At 45.9% G+C, this 21,332-nt stretch overlaps 1 protein-coding gene across 1 annotated transcript in view; it reads right to left on the bottom strand.

The window, feature by feature from the left end:
- GLO1 (glyoxalase I) overlaps window positions 1-19,127 on the bottom strand; it is a 220,007-nt gene extending 200,880 nt beyond the window's left edge. Inside the window, exon 1 of the mRNA XM_085610240.1 lies at window positions 18,934-19,127. Within this exon, the coding sequence (XP_085466366.1) occupies window positions 18,934-19,020 (87 nt within the window). The 5' untranslated portion in view covers window positions 19,021-19,127. The remainder of the gene's footprint in view (window positions 1-18,933) is intronic.
- Window positions 19,128-21,332: the final 2,205 nt, after the last annotated feature.

Below are 21,332 nucleotides of genomic sequence, written 5' to 3'. Positions count from 1 at the left end.
CTGGCGCATTCACGCAATGCAATTGCAATAATGAAACAAAAAAAAAATGACTTTTTCAATCGTTCCATTCTGGGGTGAAGGGAAGAAAAATAGTTCCCACAAAGAACAGATGTACAATGAAGGCGTAAGGAAACTGTACTTAACCTGTGATCCTTAGCCTTCAACGGAACTGATGTGTTGGCTATTGGAACAAGTTAGGAGCCAGCAAAGAAGAGCAACACAGGGATTAAAAAATGGTAAGCAGCAGGCGGGAATAAAGTGTTTTTATTGAATACAGCAGGTCTTGCAGACTGCGCATGCGTGCTGGTGCTCGACCTAAAAAGCAAGCTTCAAATGACAGGGAACAGTCCCACCTGGAACTACTGACTGCCAATACCAGCTTCAATAAGCAGAAGTCTGATGGAGTTCGTAAATTTCCACAGTCTGGCTAGGATGCATATTTTCTGAAAAGCACAGGTCGAAGGCCTCCGTGCAGCTCCTGATGCCCTTCGTCCGCAATACATTAAGTGGCGTCGGCCGTGGTTCAATCAATCGCTGACATCGGTCTCCACTGCTCTACGATTCCGCTTGGATGGGGAGATGGGGCTACAATTTCAGACAGGGAATGTGGCAGGGTAGCTGTTTTTTCAGTTGAACAAATTGAAACCCGGACTATCTCACATCTATAAATCACAAAGGTATTAATTGCTGGCGCTACAATTAAAGCTAGACTGGATTATTGCAATTGCTTGTATGCTGGGCTCCCCAGCTTTCAACTAAACCAGTCACAAAGGGCCCACAACATAGCAGTCAGGTTAATAATCAAACTGGAAAAAAAGTGGATCATGACAAAGAGGTAAAAAAAGCCCTTCCACTGGTTCTCTGTTAAAGAACATAGACGTTTTAAAGTGGGGTCCTGGATGTTTAGGTGCATACATAATCTGGTCCCACCAGATGTTACTATTCAGATTAAAAACGATGCCCTAAATAGAGGCTTACAGATTCAGAATAAGAGGTTTCTCTACGTTCCATGTTTTCATGTAGAATCAAGGGGCAAAGAGCATTTCAGTGTCAGGACCCATGTTCTGGAGCTCTTCACCAAAAAAATGTAAGTCAGCTTTCTTCCTTTCGCAGCTTTCGGGCAGGACTTAAATCAAACCACTTCTAGAAGATATTCTTTGACCTGTGTGAAAAAATCTTGTTCCAAGTAGTATGCACCTTACAAATGCGTTTGAAAGGATTGAAAGGATTACTCAGAAATACCTTTTATATGAACTGCAAGACTAAGGATGCTTTCAGCCCACAGAAAAACAGGACCATCTTAACCCACTTCTTCCTCCCTCTTACTCTCTGTACCCTGAATTTGTCTGGAGGGAATACAGATTTTCTTCCACTTAACACCCATGGGGAATGTTGCATTCTGGTGGCAAGTAAAACTAGCCTAAAAATGGAGTCTTGAAGTATAGTAAGGCCTTCCCTACTAATCGTCCTATATCAAGGTGGGATCTTTCCCCAAACGGATTGATTCCATTTTTCAACATTTGAAAAACAAAAACACCTGATCAGATTGGAGGTGGGCTGCTCGCAAATCCTAAATTGTAAGTGTACAAGCCAGAGAACCATTCAGCAACTTGAAGACATGCGCAGATTGATACTTCTGGAATAAATGGTTGTTTTCAAACTCTTACAGAACAGCAAGAGAATTCTGATAGACACCCATCGGTCATTAAAAAAACCATACAACTTTTAGCCAAAGAAATACAAGAATGCTTTACAACTTCTACTAGCAGCATCTTCCTGCATGCTCTTTGAAGGGAGATTTCAATGCTACCCCTATGAATGTGCCATTCTTGGTCTGAACAGAGTAAGGAGTCCATGGTGCATAAAAAGCTTTGAGCAGTGGGAATGCTTGCCTCTTACAACTTTTTTCTCTGCTGCGGTTGCTCTTTTCGTCCACTAACATTGGGACTCGCAGTACCATCCTTTCCTTACCTACAACCCTTTACTGGCTTCCTCTTGTGGAGGTGGGGCTGGAGCAAAAAAATCGTTTTTGGTAGCTCAAATACATGATGACAACCCCTCCGTCCTTTTGAAGCAACTAGGGGTTTTTTGGTTTTTTTACTGCACATTTGTGAATGTTTCTACTACACGTTTTTACTAGGGAATTTCATAGCACCAGAGATTTGGAGCAGTGCAACATTATGGCAGAAAATTAGGAGCCGAAATGAATGGGTAAGTAAACGTGTTGGAACTGTTTGGATCGCAAGCTCTTCTCAGTGTCGTGGTCAGTGTGAGACTAATCCCAATAGTCGTTTTTCTGAAACTAAATCTCCCAAGACAATACAAATGATGCATTTGGTTATGTTTAGTTTATGCTGTTTAGATTAGTTTAGGTTCTCCAACAAATGCGCACATCATGTAGTTCCTAAGAATACATAGGATCAGCGCATTTTTTTGGACAACATAAACTAACGGATCGGTGTCTAGACTGATTCCGTACACCCCCACAGGATACGTCAGCCTACAGACCAGCTAGCTCACAGTGCCACCATAAGCCTACAAACCTCACCAAGGAGCGAACAGTTTCTGGCAACCATTGAACATGACAACCTTTGACCCTTCAGGGATCGTGGAAACAGTACAGTACTTTTCGCTCAGTCGCGGAGAGATACACAGAATAAACATTGGGGACGTTTTCAATAATCATTTATTGAACCAGCGTCATTTTAGTATAAAACATGTTTGCTGCAACAATGAATAAACAGAAGCAAATGTAAAAGATTCCAAGCACCAACAGAGTAAATAGAACCCAAGTGTACCTAGCATGTATGAGGGTGTAAAGCCAAGAATCCCCTAGGAAAGAGCAAACCCCATTACCTGTTGGGAGAGAATGAAGGATCCAGTCTTGGTCACGAGTTGGACACCCCACAAGGGATGTCAGACCGGTCCATGTAGTAGCTTCAGCGTGCAGGGACCGGTGTCTGTGTCAGCGTCTTATCTAGTGAAGGTGCGGTTCTTTTATACCAAAAAGGTGGCCTCGGGGGTTCTACCACAATTGATATGTTGCGAGTACGATTATGTAAAAGGGGCTAAATCAATAATTGCAACTATGCAAAGTAACCCTGGCGCCCTAGGATGAAAATAGCGATTACTTTTGTACAGAGTATGTTAATACTTTTATGTACGTCATGTGTAGTGGACCTTACCAAGAATCCTCATACATAATAAAGGAGGCTAGTTTCAAGGAAACCAATCGACATTTATTCAGCACATAACTGGGCAAAAGATCAGAGCTAGAACTGTTAAGCAAAGCAAGGAAGCACAAATGTAGGTAAAAGGTCACTTTGCTACTTGGGCCTAGGGTAGGGAACATAGGAGAGTATAGTGGCAGGCAGTGCAGCGGTGCAGAGTGCAGCAGAGTAGTGTGCAATGGGGTGGTGCAGGATAGACTGTAGTGACGTAGAGTGGAATGGCGCAGACTGAAATAGAGTGGCATTGAGTAGAGGTTTCACAGTAGATTTGTATGGGGTAGAGTACATTGGCGTAGTAGAGTGGTTTAGAGTAGAGTGAAGTGGCTTAGAGTGGAGTATAGTGCAGTGACGCAGTGTGGAATGGATTGATGCAGAGTACAGTGTTGTGGAGTGGTGCAGACTAGAGTGGGGTAAAGTGGAGTATGCATGTTGTGGTAGCCCACAGCCATTACAAACACCACATCTCCAATTGAAATGTTCATTACGTTTGCAGAGACATACAGTTTTACTGATAAAAGTATACAGCGCACAAATGATGTGTGGACATGTCATCACATAGGTATTGATTTGTTTTGTAAACATTTCCTCATTTGTGCCTTCCATATTCTGGAAAATTTGCACAGTTCATTTACAGACATTTAAATTTTATTTTGTGCAGCTGTTAGGTGAAGAGCAGCTCCTTAATATGAAGCCCCCTACAACAGCACTGACACTTAGAATATGATCAGTGCACTGACCAGAAAATGGGTTGCTACTGTGCTGGAACCGAGTTGATGTTTGGGAAGGACGGCAAAGAGGAGAGAGTCGTAATGTCTATATCTACTGACTTTAAATTGTTATGCAGGAATGGCAGGGGAATGCATACAATGACTAAGAGGTACATAGTATGTATTCTCTTATTTAAAGCAGAGGGGGGGTTCACATTGCATTATTGCACAAGACACACCTCACAGCTAAGGAAGGGGCAGCATTACATAAAAGATGGAGAGGCCAGGCATACTATACAACATATTCGTCATTTGTGAGGGGCACCATGATATGGGTTCGCTCTGGGATCACTTTCCAACACATAGGACACATAGCAGACCCTGAAGGGAGGTATGTGTTAGTGACAGGCAGGAAAAGACATAGCGCTCATTAATGTCTACGCCCCAAATACAGAACAGGGAGGTTTACTAGAAAGACAGTCGAACACACTAGCCCTCTACCTCGTATCCTTGGCAGTGGTGGGAGGAGAATTTAACTACATGGCAGATCCTGGGGCTGACCAATCACACCCGCTTAAGGATTCCCTTATTCATCGGATGGCTAGGAGATTTAAGGATTGGCCAGGGCAGAGGGGGCTGGTAGATTCCTGGCATAAATCATACCCACAGGCGAGAGATTATTCCTTCTTCTCCAGCTCGCACGAACTACGTGTATGGCTGGATATGTTCTTATGTACCCCGGCTACACATGGCCTGCTCACCGACGTAGAATACTTGGCCCGAACTATCTCGGACCATAATGTGGTCCTTTTAAAAGTACACTGGGAACGCCCTCCCACTCAGATTCCCACCTGGCGGTCGACGCCGGAAGTGTTAGAGGACCCTGTGTTCGGGACCAGCCTTCAACAGTACTTTGAGGACAATGCGGGGTCGGTGACTTCCCCATTAGTGGAATGGCATGCTTTTAAAGCTGTGATAAGGGGGCGGTGCATGACAGTCAGTAGCGATACGAGGGACACTACTGCATGAAGTTATACAATCAGAACATGAACTGCATGAATTAGAGATGTACAGGCCGCAACACCCAGAAATCTGTCAGACGCTCTTAGATGCCAGGGAAAAGGTGGCTAGTCTGGTAGAGCGACTCCGCTGCTTCGACTATAAACAATATATGATAAGACCCCACGCGGAGCAGGACCGCTCAGGCTTGCTACTTGCCTGGTTGGCAAACCTAGCAAAGAGAGGTTCGCTGATTGTCGAGCTGGACTCAGGAGATAACGGTAGGCTATATAGACAGGAAGATATTTACAGGCACTTCCTGCAATATTACTCGAGACGATATGCAAACATTGCGCATTATGATGAATATGACTTGCGGGCCCATTTGGCACCGCTATCACTAGCAGCCTTCACCCAGGAGCTAGGTGGCCAAATCATGGTGCAAGAGATCAGAGCAGCCATCAAAAGGACTGGTGCATGGGAAAATCACAGGATCAGATGGATTTCCAGCCGAATTTTATATGACACACGCAGTAGAGCTGGTCCCAAAATTAGAGACCCTTTATCAGGCAGCATGGGATGCTGGCCACTTGCCGGGCACCACATGAGTCCCTTGTGATTCCTCCTCTGAAATCAGGGGAGCCAGAATGAGATTGGAAGTCCTACAGGCCACTGTCGATGCTCAACCTAGAGTATAAAATTCTAAGCAAAATCCTGGCCTTCAGCTTGCTCCAGTTCATGCCCAAATTGGTGCACCCGGACCAGGCAGGTTTCACTCCTGGCAGAATATCAGGCGACTCATCTCGATCCTGGACTATGAACACCAGGAAGACAGCGAGGCAGCAGCCTTTGCAGTAGATGCTGAAAAAGCTTTTGATAGCCTCGAATAGAAGTTCCTTTACGGGGTCATGTCCAAGATGGAGCTAGGTCAGGGATTTTAGCATACACTTAACTATAGTATTTAGATGCCATGGCCAGAGTGCGAATGGCGCAGACAATTTCAGACAGCTATAAAGTGGGCTGAGGTATGCGACAGGGGTGCCAACTTTCTCGTTTGCTGTTCGCCCTAGCAATGGAGCCATTGGCCTGCCTGGCACGTAAAGAGGGTAGATACAGGGACATGCAGATAGGTAACCACCAGCATCAAATTGCCCTATATGCGGATGACCTCATTTTATTTTTAAGGGACAGAGACCAATTTGGTGGGGACCAGGTCTATGGTGGGAGAGTTTGGGGCGTGGTCTGGCTTGGGAGCAAACTGGTAGAAATCCCAATTCTTTCCCTTTAGGGTTGACACACCGCCGCCAGACGAGCTGGGAGACCTGTGATGGGAGCCTGACTGTTTGCCATATTTAGGGGTAAAAATAGGCAGAACCTACTAGACGGGAATGTAGGACCGGCCGTGAGAGCACTACAAGCCTGCACCGAGTTTTGGCAAAACTCTCATTGGCAGGCATAGTGGCCCTTCTCAAAATGGTGGCCCTCCTGAGGGTGCTATATTTCTTCACAGTGCTACCACTCTGGATTATCTGAACAATCTTCAGGGAGCTAAACTCTTTGGAACTCGAGGCGCAAGAGTGGCATTAGCTAAATTACGACGCCCATCGGAAGATGGAGAGATGGCAGTGCCTGGATTCGAATTCTATTATCTAGCAGCGCAACTCCAATGGTTCACACAGTGGCTGGCAGGTCGACTGACCCTGTGCCAGGCAGTGGGGCCATTTGCCACGAGCCTCTCCTAAGTTGACAGGCACACTATTGAACACTTTGCGGTGCTCTGAAGTGGATACACCTGAATTCAGGGTGATACAGCGCTGCTGGACCCGCTGCTCTCAAAAAACACACACGAGACCCCCCTACTCCCCGGTCCTTCCTTTGAAGATGCAGAGCCGATCGTCACATGGGGGTAACAGAGGGCTTGACTGAGTGGATAGATGTGGGAGCAGCCATGGTAGGGGACCTATTGTATGAGAGCGTGCTCCTCCCCTTTGAAGAATTCTGAGAAGTTTTTAATATCCCCCATGGACACTCTGTGAGAAGTTGGCTTGGTATATGCTGACCGCTAATTAAAGTGGGCACCTTGTACCAGTCCAAACAACCCTTATCGATGATTAGGTTAAAGATAACCTTTATTGAAAGCTATCCTAGTGGTAGCTATGGAGAGCAGCCTTCAGGTTAAGTCTCGAAGGAATGTAAAGCAGCTTGTTTTTACCAGATCAGAACCTCCTGAATGACCAAATGAAAGGAAAACCACACAAGAGATATATAATATATATGTATTTATTACTAAACACTCTCTACTAATCTCTTAATGAGATTAAAGAACAAAGCACACAATATTAAATCACTAGAACGACAGTAAATAGCACAATACACAGTGGGCTCCAGGGGGGAGACCAAACCATATACTAAGAAAGTGGTATAACAACCACGACTTAACTAGACACAGTGCCTAGAGCACATAGAATCGCTGGGACCCCAAGGAACCACCCAAAGAAGTGACACAGGGGGCCCACGGAGGACGGGTAAGGTGTGTGAACCCAGACATGAGCTCCATACAATCCTATGGGAAAGTCGCAGTTGGAATTTGAAAGATTAAGGACACTTCGGAGAGGACTTTAGGCAAACCCTTTCAAACATAGAAGGTTCTAAGGCCAGCACCCTTGAGAGTACCGAGATACCAGTGTTACCTATCCCAGAGGAGCGGGGTCCATAGGGGTCAAGTGATGTTGGGATCCTTCGTCGTTTTCAATGGCGTGATGCAGAAAAGTGCTGCTGCCGGGAAGATTAAGTGTCCGGTGGAATCCAAGCCTGGATCCGAGGTGAGAAGAACCTGAAAGCAGAGGGGACAGAGTCTGGGTAACTTCACAGTGACCAGGGGCACGATAGACGAATGCCCACCGATGTCGGGTGCATCAGGTGAGAAGATGCAATGCATGACTGCAGCCACGAGGACCAGGAGACGTCGATGACGACCATAGTCCGGAGGTGAGCTGTCCCACGAAGGATGTCTAGTGCAGGGGGGCGGGTCAGTGTCCAGATGGAACACCAACCAGCCTTTGCAACTGCAACCCATGCAAGCAGAGGAAATAAGCTTCGGTGAGGACCAGCAAGGTCCTGGGGACTCTCCAAGCAATGGAGAGTCAGGGCACGTCTGGAGCAACCAGGAAAGTCCACTGAAAGTCAAAGTTACCTTCACAGGGACCCACAGGCCAACAGACCAGGGATCACGAAGGGACCTCGAGCTGAATCACAAAATACCAGCCCACGGAACACTTGTGGAGTGTAGGCCGGAAATCTTCGGTGCAATTACTGCTCGGGGTCAGGACTACACGTTGCCCAAAGCACAGCCTCAGGGATCACCGAAAACCATATGCTGCTGCAAAAGTACACGGTGCACAGAGGTTCGGTTGCACGGTCCGCAGGAGGGATACTGGTTTCAGAGAAGCTGAGAGGTCAGATCAACCTCAGGGACGCTCGGGAATCCACCTCCCGTGTTGCAGAAATCTTCGGAGTCCTCAGGAGCTCGGGAGATGCAAACCGGTCAGATGTGTTAAAGGTGTCTGCCTTGCAGGGGAGTAACTCCTTTATTCCAAGGGAGATTCTTCAGTCATCCAGCTTAGTGTAGATCGTCGAAGTACTTGGTTTCTGTAGCAGAGTTTAGTCCAGCTAAAATATAAAATCCAGTAGTCAGGGGTTCCTACTTTATACCCAAGGAAGGGGTGGGACAAACTCTGGGGACCCACCTATGGGAGGGTCAGAACAGAGGGGTAGCTACACCCATGTCCTTTGTCCAGTTTCGAGCAAATGGCTCCTGCAACCGGTTTGAGCTGGACTATGCTTAGGGACACTAAATGTGCCCCCAGTGCAGATGTCAAAGCACTCTCAGAGTGCACCTGCCCAGCCCCAATACACTAAAGCCTGTCTGGGAGGTGGTCACACCTCCCTGTGACAGGAAACCTATTGTCAGGCCTTCCCCTGCTCGAGCTTGGCTCAGCAGCAGGAGGGCAGACTCGTGTCTGTGGCTGGCAGCATCCATTTTGCGATGCCCAGGTCGAGAAAGCTGGTACCGGGCAGCCTGGTGTGTCACATATGTCCCTCTAGAAGGGTGGAATCATACCTCCCACACCAGTTACTGGTGTGGAGGTATGATTCCAAGGTGTTTGACACCATACACGACAGGTTTCTAAGCAGCCGTTTTAAAGTTAGCATTTACCGTGAGGTTATAATGCACTTAAATATATATGGTTGGCTGCATCACAAACAACCCTGGAAAATAGGTTCCAAAGGCTGCAGGGGGGCTCTGCTCATGCAGGTGCACCCTCTCACATCAAACCCAGCACCCTGCCTTCAGTATTGATATTGATAGGGCCTGCCATCGGGTGACTGATAGGTTTATATGTGCAGTGATTTAGAATAGATCTAGTGAACCTATATCTAAGTAAGGGGGTGCATGCACCACCTTACACAGGTTGCAGTAGCAGACCTGTTGTGTCATTTTGAATGGTCTCCCAGGGGTGGCATAATACATGCTGCAGTCCCTGAGAGGCCTCTGGGGTACCTATGCCCTGGGTACATAGTATACCATATACTAGGAACTTATAAGGGTACCCCAGAATCCAATCTGGAGTGTACCTAAAGTACATGCAATCAATTTAGAGGAGAAAGCAGCTAGACTGGGGTCCCAGATAGCAGGATCCCAGTCAATCTAAGTCGAAAACAGTGATACATCAGCAAAAAATTGGGTAACTACAAGAAGATCCTACTCTCCTACACACTCCTTCCTACAGTGGTGACGAGAGCATTAAGCGCGCGCTGGAAAACTGGCCTGGCGGAACTGATGGAGCGGGTAGTACAAAATGTTGTATACCCCCCTATTCTGCATGCCTATACTAATTAGAATAATCTATTAATTACAATACTATTAATGTGTTTGCATGAAGTTTAATCAACATTACTAATGTACGAAATACACGTGGGATTTGCATTTTGCATGGCTAAATAATTTGTAATTAACATATGTACGCATACTAACAGTAGAAAATAGAATATCGCATGATAAATGATTGCTTCTGTGACATTTTCGTAATGTTGCACCAGATGACATCAATGGGTGAATATGAACGCTTTAAATGTCGCTATATGCTAGATAATTACAAGCACATAGGGGAATTAGTGAGGGTTTAACATTTTATTCATTATTTCTATGTATTAATTACTCTTGTGTTTGTTTCACTTAAGTTGTCCTTTGGGCCTAAAGCAAAGATGGCCGCCGACTTAACACGACGTGATGGCCACCATTCCACGAGGTTTTGGGCGAAGTGCGCCTGCGCTACAACTTGTTCCTGTGGCCTCGACATAACCCTAGTCTCACTGTGCCCAAGCAAGGCCACGGTGGAAAGCCTGCCAAGTACACTAACAATGGACAGATACAAGGAACCGGATAGATCATGTACAGTGACATAACCTCCTGAACTGTGAGAAACCTCACCGGACGATCCCAATCGACCAATGAGAGAAGCCCAAATTCTGAAAATTGTAACATCTTGACTTCACTTTTATTATAAAAATGACGATAGAATAGAGAGGAAATGTTATTGTGGGTGCGTGCTTTCCTTTTGCTGACAGAGACGACGGTGACACTACGTGACTGCTGCGTTCCTGAATCTTTGACAGACTGAATGCTGCCCATTTCCTTGATGAACTGCGAACTCTATAAAATTTATGGGCACTGCACATCACTGGCCCTTGTCCATCCTTGGGACTGTAGTGTGCTGCATGAAGAACTTTTGAATTCCGACTGATCGACGACTAAATTTGATGACTTAGAGGACGACTAATAGCCAGATTAGGTAAATATGATGTTCTGCGAGTTAATAAAATGTAATAGATGGAACTAAAATTCTTGCTATAATTAGATAAACAACTATTGATTAACGAGCAAATGTGTTTTGTCATTTATTAAGGGAGGATAGTCCAAATCCTAAATGTGGTTTTTAGCTGGTCTAAATCACCATACTAATCCGACTAAATGATCCATTGATCACGTGGGAGGAGTATCTTAATGCTTAGGATTGATATCTGTAGGGGTAAGGATATTAGTGTATAAATGTGTAAATACATTTCTCTATAGGTTATAAGGTATTCCTTTCATGTCAGTGCTTGGAACATTCATCTCTCCTGTAAGTGCAAGCCAGTGAGAAGTGATTGTAGGAGTGAATGTGATATTTGGTCTGTGACGAAGGGAGGATATTTGGTACAGGGTTTTGTCCTGATCTCCGTTACCTAGGTTTCCGCGCTGCATCAGAACCATCACATCACAACAACACCTGTCACTATATAGTCAGAGCAGCAGGTATAATTAAGATGGTTTCATGCCATACATTACAATCTTTAGAGGCTCTGAGGGCCCAGTGTGAGACGGATTTGGGAATCCCCATATCGGAAAGAGGCTGGGATAGTATCCAGGCAATAGTATCTAAAATTTCTAGAAACTCACGATCAAAGCAGATTACAGTAGTAGCGGACACGATTTCCAAGGAGGTCCCCTGCACTATGGGTCATTGCATATTGAATTGGTTCCCCCCACACAGCCAAAAAGCAAGGTCACCAGCAGATTCCAGGACTTTGCCTTTATACTCCCGAAACATGAAATAACGATTAACTGGAAAGCCCCCACAAGGGGGGCGCGGATAGGTGGATGGTGGAGAGAACTGGGCAAGATACGAAAGAGAAGGGTTACTCAGAGAAGCTAGGGGCGGCATATGATCCATAAACGTAGCACAGGCCCAGGTGAGGTTAGTGGACTCTTTGAAAGACCTAGAACCAGGCGCCAGAAACCCCTCTCCTGAGGGCTCAATGGTGCAGACTCCTCTGTCCACCCTTAAACATTAGTCCATACCCACACACCAGACGATACATGACGAATAGATATTCCCATACTGCTTAATAGCCTCAGCAAAGGTCCTCAGATACGCTGCCCTCCACATATCCTACGCACAAAGGTATAGACTTGTGTAAGGGGGAAGTTTTGCATAGCGATGTACATGTAGTTGATATTGTTATTAAAAAGAAAACGCATTGTCAAATATGCTGTACAAGGCCTTTTAGAGCACTTTAACAATGATGAAAATACGTGGTTCTTGTGTTAATGCTTTAATAAAATTTGTTTAAAAACAAAAAATAATAAAGTCTACTTTTTTGCCACAACGTTGGTTGATTAACGAAGAAAAGGAAAAATAAAACCAAAACACTATGGAAGTCCTGCAAAAGGGCAGAAATGCAAAGACCTGTTTTGTCATCAACATGCTAAAAAACTTTTCAACTTTGTACAAGTGAGACAGAAAGGGACTGGATGAGGACTGGGGAGTAGGGTTGACACCTAGCCGGTTTTCTACCAGCATCACTGGTAATTTGATGCCCCATCTGGTAAAAATATGCAAAACCACCTAAAGCCGGAAATTTTAACATGTATTTTAATTCCCTTAGGAGTATTTGTTCTCGAACAAATAGCTGAACAGATTTAAACCAAACCTGGCATGAAGGTAGAAATGTAGTCAAAGAAGAAGCCTTTGCCTGCTTTCGTGTAAATAAAATCAATTAATTGAGAAGTTAATACATAAAAATAGATTTGGTCTGGGGTAGAAAAGGTTAAACAGATATCGGGACAGTTAATTCGCTGAGGTACACAAACTCGACTTTGCAAACCCCCACGGATCAAAAATGTGAAAAGTATTCAAACCTGGTTGGATGAAGGAGCTTCCGCACCCCACCAAATTGGGTCAGCAAACACACCAGAGCCAGTGAGAGTGAAACAACTTCTTTGGCTTTCCACAAGTTGGAGAAAACATTAAGGCTCTACTAAACAATCAAGGAGCATCCTTCATCCATGGGTTGGGCAAGTACCCCAAAGGGAACCTCCAAGAACAAAATGAAAGAAAAAAAAGCTGGATTGTCATGGGGTGCACGGACCTTGGTTTGTAGTTCCCAGCACAGCCAGCCAAGATCTGCAAGCCCTAGCCAGGTTTTGCAAACCCATGGCAAGCTGCGCAGCCAGGTACCACTCATCCAAAGCAAGCTTCATGAGCTAAAGCTGGACTTTTTTTTTTTTTTAGAGAGATTTGCAGACTCTACGTAGGTTCACCGCCCCCACACTAAACAGATTAATATTGCTCTGTATTGGTCCCTGGCCATGAAGGTTAATGTGAGTTAGTGAACCTACAACTAAGTCCATGAACCATAAAAGTAAAAAGCCTCGGGTTCAACGTAGTGTCTGGGCGTATGCTAGGCCCTGCATCAATCCCCTGCTGTTAATCACTAAAGGAGGGAAGCAGCATGGGTTGCCAGCCTGCAGTAGCTTGGGCACAGGGCCTAGTCATAGGCCAGGCCATCCTGCAAACCCTCATGGAGCAGAGGGTTGGACGTGGGGCCTGCCCAGCAGTCACGTCACGTCCCGCTGTGCATAGGTCATTAAGAACCTAAAAGCAAAATGTAATTAACAATGCATACTCAAACTAATCAATAATAATACATTTACAGTATTGTGTGTGTCGAGGTTAAAATGACATTTTAACTCATCTTTAAGATTCTTTACAGCATTTGTATCTGTCACATTAAGTGCAAAGTCATGAGTCTTGCATTTGGGATGCAAGTTATTGTTTTCTTGTCTCTTGTGTGAATTATGAACTGCGATTCTAACCCTAACTTGCTCATTTCTGTGGTTTTTAGGTCTCGCTGAGCCCAGCGCATGCACTGGTTCGGAGAGACATTTTGGAGGTGAGTTTTCAAAGTGCTGCTGGCTGGCCTAGCGCTTGCGTTCACGCGAGCGTGCACGCGCCAGCAGCACTTTAAAAACTCGTGCTTTAGCGCGATGACTTTCGCTTTCAGAGCGATCGCGATGACTTTCGCTTTTACGGCCGCGCGGCGTTACTTTTACTGCCGCGCGGCCAATGCTTGCTCTTTTAGCTAACCTTTACCGCGCTGTACCAGTTTTAGCCTTGCTGCACAGTAGCCAGGGCTAAATGACATTGGCCAAGCCAATAACTCTAACGTAGGTGAGATCCATCGGCTTTGCCAAAGTTTGTTCCCACTTGCCAATTTTAATCCATTAACGATCATTTTCATCCATTAATGATCAGGTACTTTGTAGTCTATGGGTCCCAGAAGTAGTCCACCAAACGCAATGCAGCACAGTAAGAAACCAGCGATCATAAACCACAGCTGTTGGCCACGTTTTTCGACTTTGAATTAGAATGTGCAAACCTTTCATGGGTTTTCTGTCTTCTGTAGTCTCCAACCCCCCCTCGATGCCTCACACAGTTGCCCCATGTTTCAAGAGACACCTTGATTTCAGTGCACCCACATTTAAGCACCTCATTCTGTTCCAACAGCACACCACAGAGTGCTCGCCTTAAGGAACACGTCTGCCCCACCCTCTCTCGCCCCCTCAGTCTATGTACCATTCATCCGTACACCGCGCATAACCAGATAAGGGACCCAAAGGGCACAGTAATGTGCGATGCTTTATAATTTCCTTAAATGTACCTGTTGTGCGTATTATTCTGGGCTGGACAAGGAGGTTTTGTAGTCTGTAGAGCTTTAATTAGTTTCCGCACTCCACGTATTTTCATCAAGCCTTTGATTTCCCCTTGCAGTGCAGAACGAGCACACACCGTCTCCAGGCTTGTTATTTGTGCCCCGTGTTGTTCCTCTCATCAGACAGACCTGCTTATTACACAGTGTGAATGCTACTTTGCCTTATCTTTTAAAAGGTGCCTGGCAAGGCTTCGGCTGACTGCCAGTGCAGACTACTGTTTTTGGAAAGTAGTGTTTCTTGCATGCAACGTTTGTTTTCCTCACCGTTTTTTTCTTTGATCTTCTAAACACACCTTACAAAAACGGGGCTTTTTAGTTGCAGCGATTGGGCACGCACGCGCTATGCTTTGTTGTAGGAATATGATACATGGAATGCCGGGCAGCAGTGATCGTCCAACTACAAACAGTAAGGGACATTACATTGACACGAGGGAGTTTTATTTTGTAACAAACACTGCTAGTTTGCAACGGTTACGAATAAAAGAAATACCTGCCTCTCTTGTGGTCAAGGACCATGTAACATTGACATGAGAAGCAACCCTCAGAAACGTCACCGATGGAAACACAGTTTAAATGACCTTATGGCTGCAATTCTAACCCCCCCCCCCTTTCCAGAAATTGGCCAGTTCATGTCCCGCTTCACAAACCATATCTTGTGCCACTGCCGTGTAACCATAATTTAGCCACAAAACGTTGGCCTTTGATAGCAACGTAGCCCCATATTTCATGGTTACCCTTTATGTATCCCCTGTGTAAGGTAACTACAACTCGCATCCCCGCCAGGCACAGTTTTTTCATCATTGATGTTCTTTTCAAATGCTGCAGTGATGTTATCAATGATGTTATAAAATATGTCACAAGGGATGTAATATGTTGGGTAATTAGTAGTACATGGCAAGGGCTTCAGTTATTGTTACCTTAGGACACGAGTTAGAGTTACTAGAGATAACAATAATGGGTGAATTAGAGTTTTTTTTAGTTTAAAATTTACGTTGTCAATGAAAGTTTCACCTAATTATAACGTCACTTTAACCTTTGTTTTTGCAGCTAATTTCTAGATTTTTTTTTTTCTGTAAAGTAATATTTTATTGTTATATGCAAAGCCACCCCCTGGCTGCAGTGGCAGGTCCTCCGCTAAAGCAGAGGATCGTCGCCCCTCTGCTAAAAAATAAAATGATAACATTTTTATTATCATTTTTTTTGCCTGTTAAAGTCAGTGGCTCTCAGCCACACTCCCCCCACTTGTTAACCCGTTTGTCTGCTGTTTTGCGTAAGCAAGTTTGTACTTGTCTTACAAGCCCCGTATCATGTCTTTGTATTGCTGAATACCAACACTGCCTATTCACGGTTACCCCTCGTGTCTTTATTTTTCAAACCGCACATACTGTCTGTCTCACTGTCTTGCAGGTTCCTTTCTTCTCGGTTTTCCCATCGGTCCGTTTTCCTAACTTTCTATTTCTCCTTCTTACAGCTGTTTTTGCCCCCTTCTGCTCATGGTCAAAGTCTGATGAGATAAAAAGAAGTCCAGATCCCCAACATGGATGCTGGTGACGTCCACATGAAACCACCAGCACATGTTAAGCGTCAATAGGTCTCGCTTTTGGAACCTTATAAGTATTTAGTTAAGTAGCACAATATCCTTGGTGCAACAACATCAACTGTTGCATGGCTAAACACTTATAAGGTCCCAAAAGCGAGACCTATTGGCTATACCAATACTTGTTCAGTTTTAATTTCAAACCGTAAACTCCACTTTAACTGATTTTTTCCAGTTAATGTCACTGAAATGTTAATAGTGGAATAGGTATGTGTATATATATTTCTCCTCCGTTTGCTCAGGTATGCCCACCGCCTCCAAACCAGGGGGCGCGTCGACGAAAGGACCGATAATATTCAGCAAAACTTCCTCCCAAAGCAGAATTTTCTTTATTAAAATCAGCTAAAACGTTTTAGCTGACTTAATAAAGAAAATTCTGCGCATAAGACACGGCATCGGCTTTCCTACTTTGGGAGGAAGTTTTGCTGAATATATATATATATATATATATATATAGTCAGTGCCTGTTTTGTATGTATGGAACCCGGTTTGGAGCTAATATATATATATATATATATTCATATTCACTGAAAAAACCATAGGTTTCACACACGTTATAGTTAGAAATTATCATTTACAAAACCTTGCAAATTCACTTAAAAAACCATAGGTTTCACACATGTTATAGTTAGCTGTACATTTCACTCGTAAAAAACCAATGAAATTCCACGTTATAGTTAGATCAGGTAACTATAACTTGCGCGCCCACAATAAACTGCTGATGACATCACATAGTACATCACTCATGACATGGTCAGTGACATCAATGATGACATCTGAAATTACACATTGTGGATTGCGGTCGCGCAAGTTATAGTTACCTGATCTAACTATAACGTGGAATTTCATTGGTTTTTTACGAGTGAAATGTACAGCTAACTATAACATGTGTGAAACCTATGGTTTTTTAAGTGAATTTGAAAGGTTTTGTAAATGATAATTCCTAACTATAACGTGTGTGAAACCTATGGTTTTTTCAGTGAATTTGTACGGTTTTTTAAATGCTAAGTTATGTTATTTATTTTTTATTCTGGTTTTTCACTATGCGCACACCCTGCGCGTGCTGTGGGCGCTCGGTGCGCACCGAGCTCCCACGTTGCGCAGTCCATGCCGTGCGCGCCTCGCCTTTTTTTACGCAGTAACATTTGTTTTTTTCTCCCTTGTGGGTCCTTAAATTTATTTAATAAATGTGATTGTTACTTTTTTTTTCGTGCGCGTACGGTAAGCTACCGTACGCGTACCCCGCGATTTTTTTTTTAAATTATTACATTTATTTTTCGTACTTTTGGGTCCTTCTTGGACCCCCTGACAAACACTAGGGGGTCTGCAACTCTCTTCGTTGCCCCCGTTTCACGTTCCCCACCTTTGTTTCTCAGTGCGAGAGACAGAAAATGGCGGCCGACACTTCCTGATTTCGACCGATTCGAATGTTTACAGTCATGTAACCACCAATCAGAATTGAGCTCGCGCACGGCACCGTACGCGTACGGTAAGCTTACGGTAAGCGCACGGAGCGCGCTTACAGATATATATATTGATTTAAATACTATTTTCTCAGGACCTACTGAACAGATTTACACCAGACCTACAAAAGGCACATCCTTGACCTGAGGACTACCTCTCTGCCAAATTTCAAGTAATTCTGTTCAGCCGTTCGGGCTGTAGCTGTGTCTAAAGGTCCTATGGAAAAATAAATGGGGAAAACGCGTTTTGGGACCCCCCTTTTTTCTCAGCCCCCGCTTGACGAATCCCCCCGAGACTTTCAGGGTAGGAGCGGAGCGTAGCGCCCCATTAGTTTTGAAAATTTCGCGAGGATTCGTCGACCGGCGCCAAAGTTATTCCAAATTGAATGTTGCGGATTTCCTATGGAAACACGGTCCTAACTATAACTATCTACTGGCGACCGCCAGTAGATTATATATATATGTATATACACACACACACACACACACACACTTTGACGTCACCCCACTTCGACTTATCCCTTTTTAGAACTCTGCCATTTGCTGTTCTCGGTAAAAACATTGACAAGTCTACATTTTCGCCACAGCATTGGTTTATAAACGAAGAACAGGAGAAATAAAACCAAAACACTACGTAAGTCCTGCAAAAACGCAGAAATCGTAAGACCTGTTCCGTCATCAACATACTCAAAAACGTTTCAACTTTGTACAAGTGAGACCGGAAGGGACTTGTGGAGCACTGGGGAGTAGGGTTGACACCTAGCCGGTTTTCTACCAGCACCACTGGTAATTTGATGCCCCAGCCGGTAAAAAGATATGCAAAACCACTTAAGGACAGTAATTTTAGCATGTATATGTACATACTTCAAACCGCAAATATAACTAGAAAACACGTTTACATGTGTTTAGAGCTACATTAACGATCTATGACATAATTAAAGTGAACAACGACAGAGAAGTAATGTTACAAACGAATAAAGATAATTTTGTTTGCAGTTTTATTTACATCAAAACCAAGTCTCTGCAAATGTTTAAAACAACAACGAATAGCCGGCATTTTTCTATGGGAAAGGTGACAACCCTACTGGGTAGCGCAGCTTGCAGTGAGCCACACTTCAAGTTATCTATACTCCCGGGCACTGATAGACCGATCAGGGCCTCTTGAAACGCAAGTCACTCTCCCTGAACACTGCAGGCGCAAGCGGTCTGCAGGAGTCTGCTCGCGCTCACCTGCCTCCCTCCCTCCCTCCCACAGCGCCGCGCGTGCCTGCTCGGGCGGGACCACCCTGTGGCCGTCAGCTCTGTCAGTCACGCTGCGGCCGCGGCCTTCCTTCCGCGCTCACCTTAGTGCTGGGGTCCGGGTCGGTGCACGCCCTGGCCACGTCCTCTTCGGACAGACCGCGCAACTCCGGTGCCGGGGCTTCAGACATGATGCAGCTGCGGAGGCGACGAGTTTCGGACGGGAAGACCTGACCCCCCTGGGACTGAACTAGGCGGTGAGGCGGGAACTAGGTCCGCCTCCTACCGGGCGGGACTGTGGGCGGACCGGGAGCGTCACCGGACGCTTGCTTAAAGCAGCCCTGGGCTCTCACGAGCACATACGTGCCTCAAAACCCCCTCTCTGGAGGGACCCGTTCACTTATGGCAGCGTCTTTTCGGCTCTCAGAATTCCTTCATCGTGCCTTTCAAAGATTAATACAGATTTAAAGTGCCTGACAGGCAATTTAAAATCTAGTCAAGCGCTTTGGCAAATGCAACACCAGGGACAAGAGCTGCTGGTGCAGTGCATTGATAAATACATACGTTTCGCCTGCGTTATTAATAATTTGTTTTTGTTTTAGCTTGCTGAGTAGATGTACAAAAAGGCAACATGTTGTGCTGTTACCAGTGGTATAGTGCTGGTAAAAAATAGTAAGACGTTGAAAAATAAAATGAAAGTGTTGTACGTGAGGTAACGTTCTAGCCTTGCGATGTAGGGAACTGTCCTCTTTCCTTGTGTGTTGCCTCCTGACGTCACTGGCCAATCCGACGTCGAGGATGGTTGTGACGTCAGGGGGTGGCGGGAGGAGGGTAGAATGAGCGCGAGGACGCTAGCCGGCGGTTGTTTCACCCGCTGCTCCTCGTGGGCCGTAATTTGTACTGGAGTGAATAAAAGGGCTCAGTTATATCCAGTAACCTGTCTCGCCTCCCTCATTCATGCCACTACAAATGGCGACGAGGGTTAAAGCTTTCATTACGGCCCGCGTGTGATTCCGACGTGCCTCATGGTCCTGCGTTGCTGGTGCGGCGCGCCGATGCCTCCTCGCTCGCTCCTGCGCGATTGGCTCCATCGCTGATGGTTCCTTGTGCCTATCCCTGCCTGCTGAGTACGTGGCTCTCTGCCAGTGAGCCCTGGTGTGCCGCCTGATGCTGCCCCCGTGATGATGTGCTGTAGCGCCCTGACTGCCCTGTGAGCTGCCTTCGGTGAGCTGCTGCGGTGGGAGCGCTGGTTCTGTGGTTCCTTGGTGCTTCCAGTCGCCTAAGGCTGTGGCTGCCTGCTGCTGCGCCTGGCATCCCATTTCCTGCACCCGGTGGGGTCCCTCTGAGCTGCCTGGGAGCTGTCTGTGTGCTGCGCTCCTGTTCCACGTGTTCCTGCTCTCCAGCCATGGCGCAACCTATCAATATTTGCGTGCCGTCCCTCTTTCTGGACTCTCCCGGTAAGCCATGTATGAAATGGAAGGGGTGGCTGCGCGCATTTGAGAATTACATAGTCTCCATTGATGGTGAGGGGTATAGCCCCGAACGGAAGAAGTCGCTTCTATTCGGACTGTTGGGGAAAGCGGGGCAGGAGGTTTTCGACAGCTTACCAGTTTATGCGGACCCTCCGGGGGCCCTTGCCCCCCTGAATGCATACCAGGAGGCGGTCAAGCGGCTCGAACTGCAATATTCTGAGGAAGGTAACATCATGGTGGGGCGCCATAAGTTCGCATTGCGGAAGCAAGAGGAAGGAGAGACTATCGAGGAATATATTGCCTGTCTACGTGTGTTGGCGCAAGACTGAATTCGCGGAGATGACTGATACCTACCTCAGGGACCAGGTGGTGTTCTACTGCCATTCTAAGAAGGTGCAGGAACGGTTGCTTTCTTGCAGAAACCCTTCGCTGAAAGATGTGGTGGCCATTGCGAAGGCCGTTGAACGTTCTATGGTGTCCACGAAGGAACTTGCGAGCACAAGTCAGGCTTCTAGTGTATTCTATGTGCAGGACAGACATAAAAGTACATCCAAGAGCCAGACAGGGCGGCGAGTGAGAGAGGGGGGGGCAGGAAGCCGCTCGCTTGTTTTAGATGTGGGTCGAGGGACCACTTAGCGGATAGCAGGGCCTGCCCGGCTCTGTCCAAAAGCTGTTCTAAATGCAGGAAAGTGGGCCACTTCGCGGCAGTGTGCAAGGCCAGGAGACCTGGTGGGGGCATGAAAGTGAGCGAGTGTGATGCGGATGCGGATGCGGACATCGTACTGTCCATTGATGCCGAGGATGGTAGAGTGAAGGGGCCTATTGGCTCTGTCCTGATCGGTGCGGTTGAATTGCCATTTACGGCTGATTCTGGTTCCCCTATTACCCTGATATCTGATACGACATATGATTTGAAATGGCAGGGTGTGAAATTGCATGAGACGGATGTCAATCCGAAGGCCTTTGGGGAGCAAGACATAGTGATGATGGGGTACTTCTGGGACTCCCTCACCTTCAGGGGGCGAACAGTG

Source organism: Triturus cristatus, chromosome 6, assembly GCF_964204655.1.
Source record: "Triturus cristatus chromosome 6, aTriCri1.1, whole genome shotgun sequence".
Taxonomy (NCBI): Eukaryota; Metazoa; Chordata; class Amphibia; order Caudata; family Salamandridae; genus Triturus; species Triturus cristatus.
This window is presented reverse-complemented; position numbering and strand designations above follow the sequence as displayed.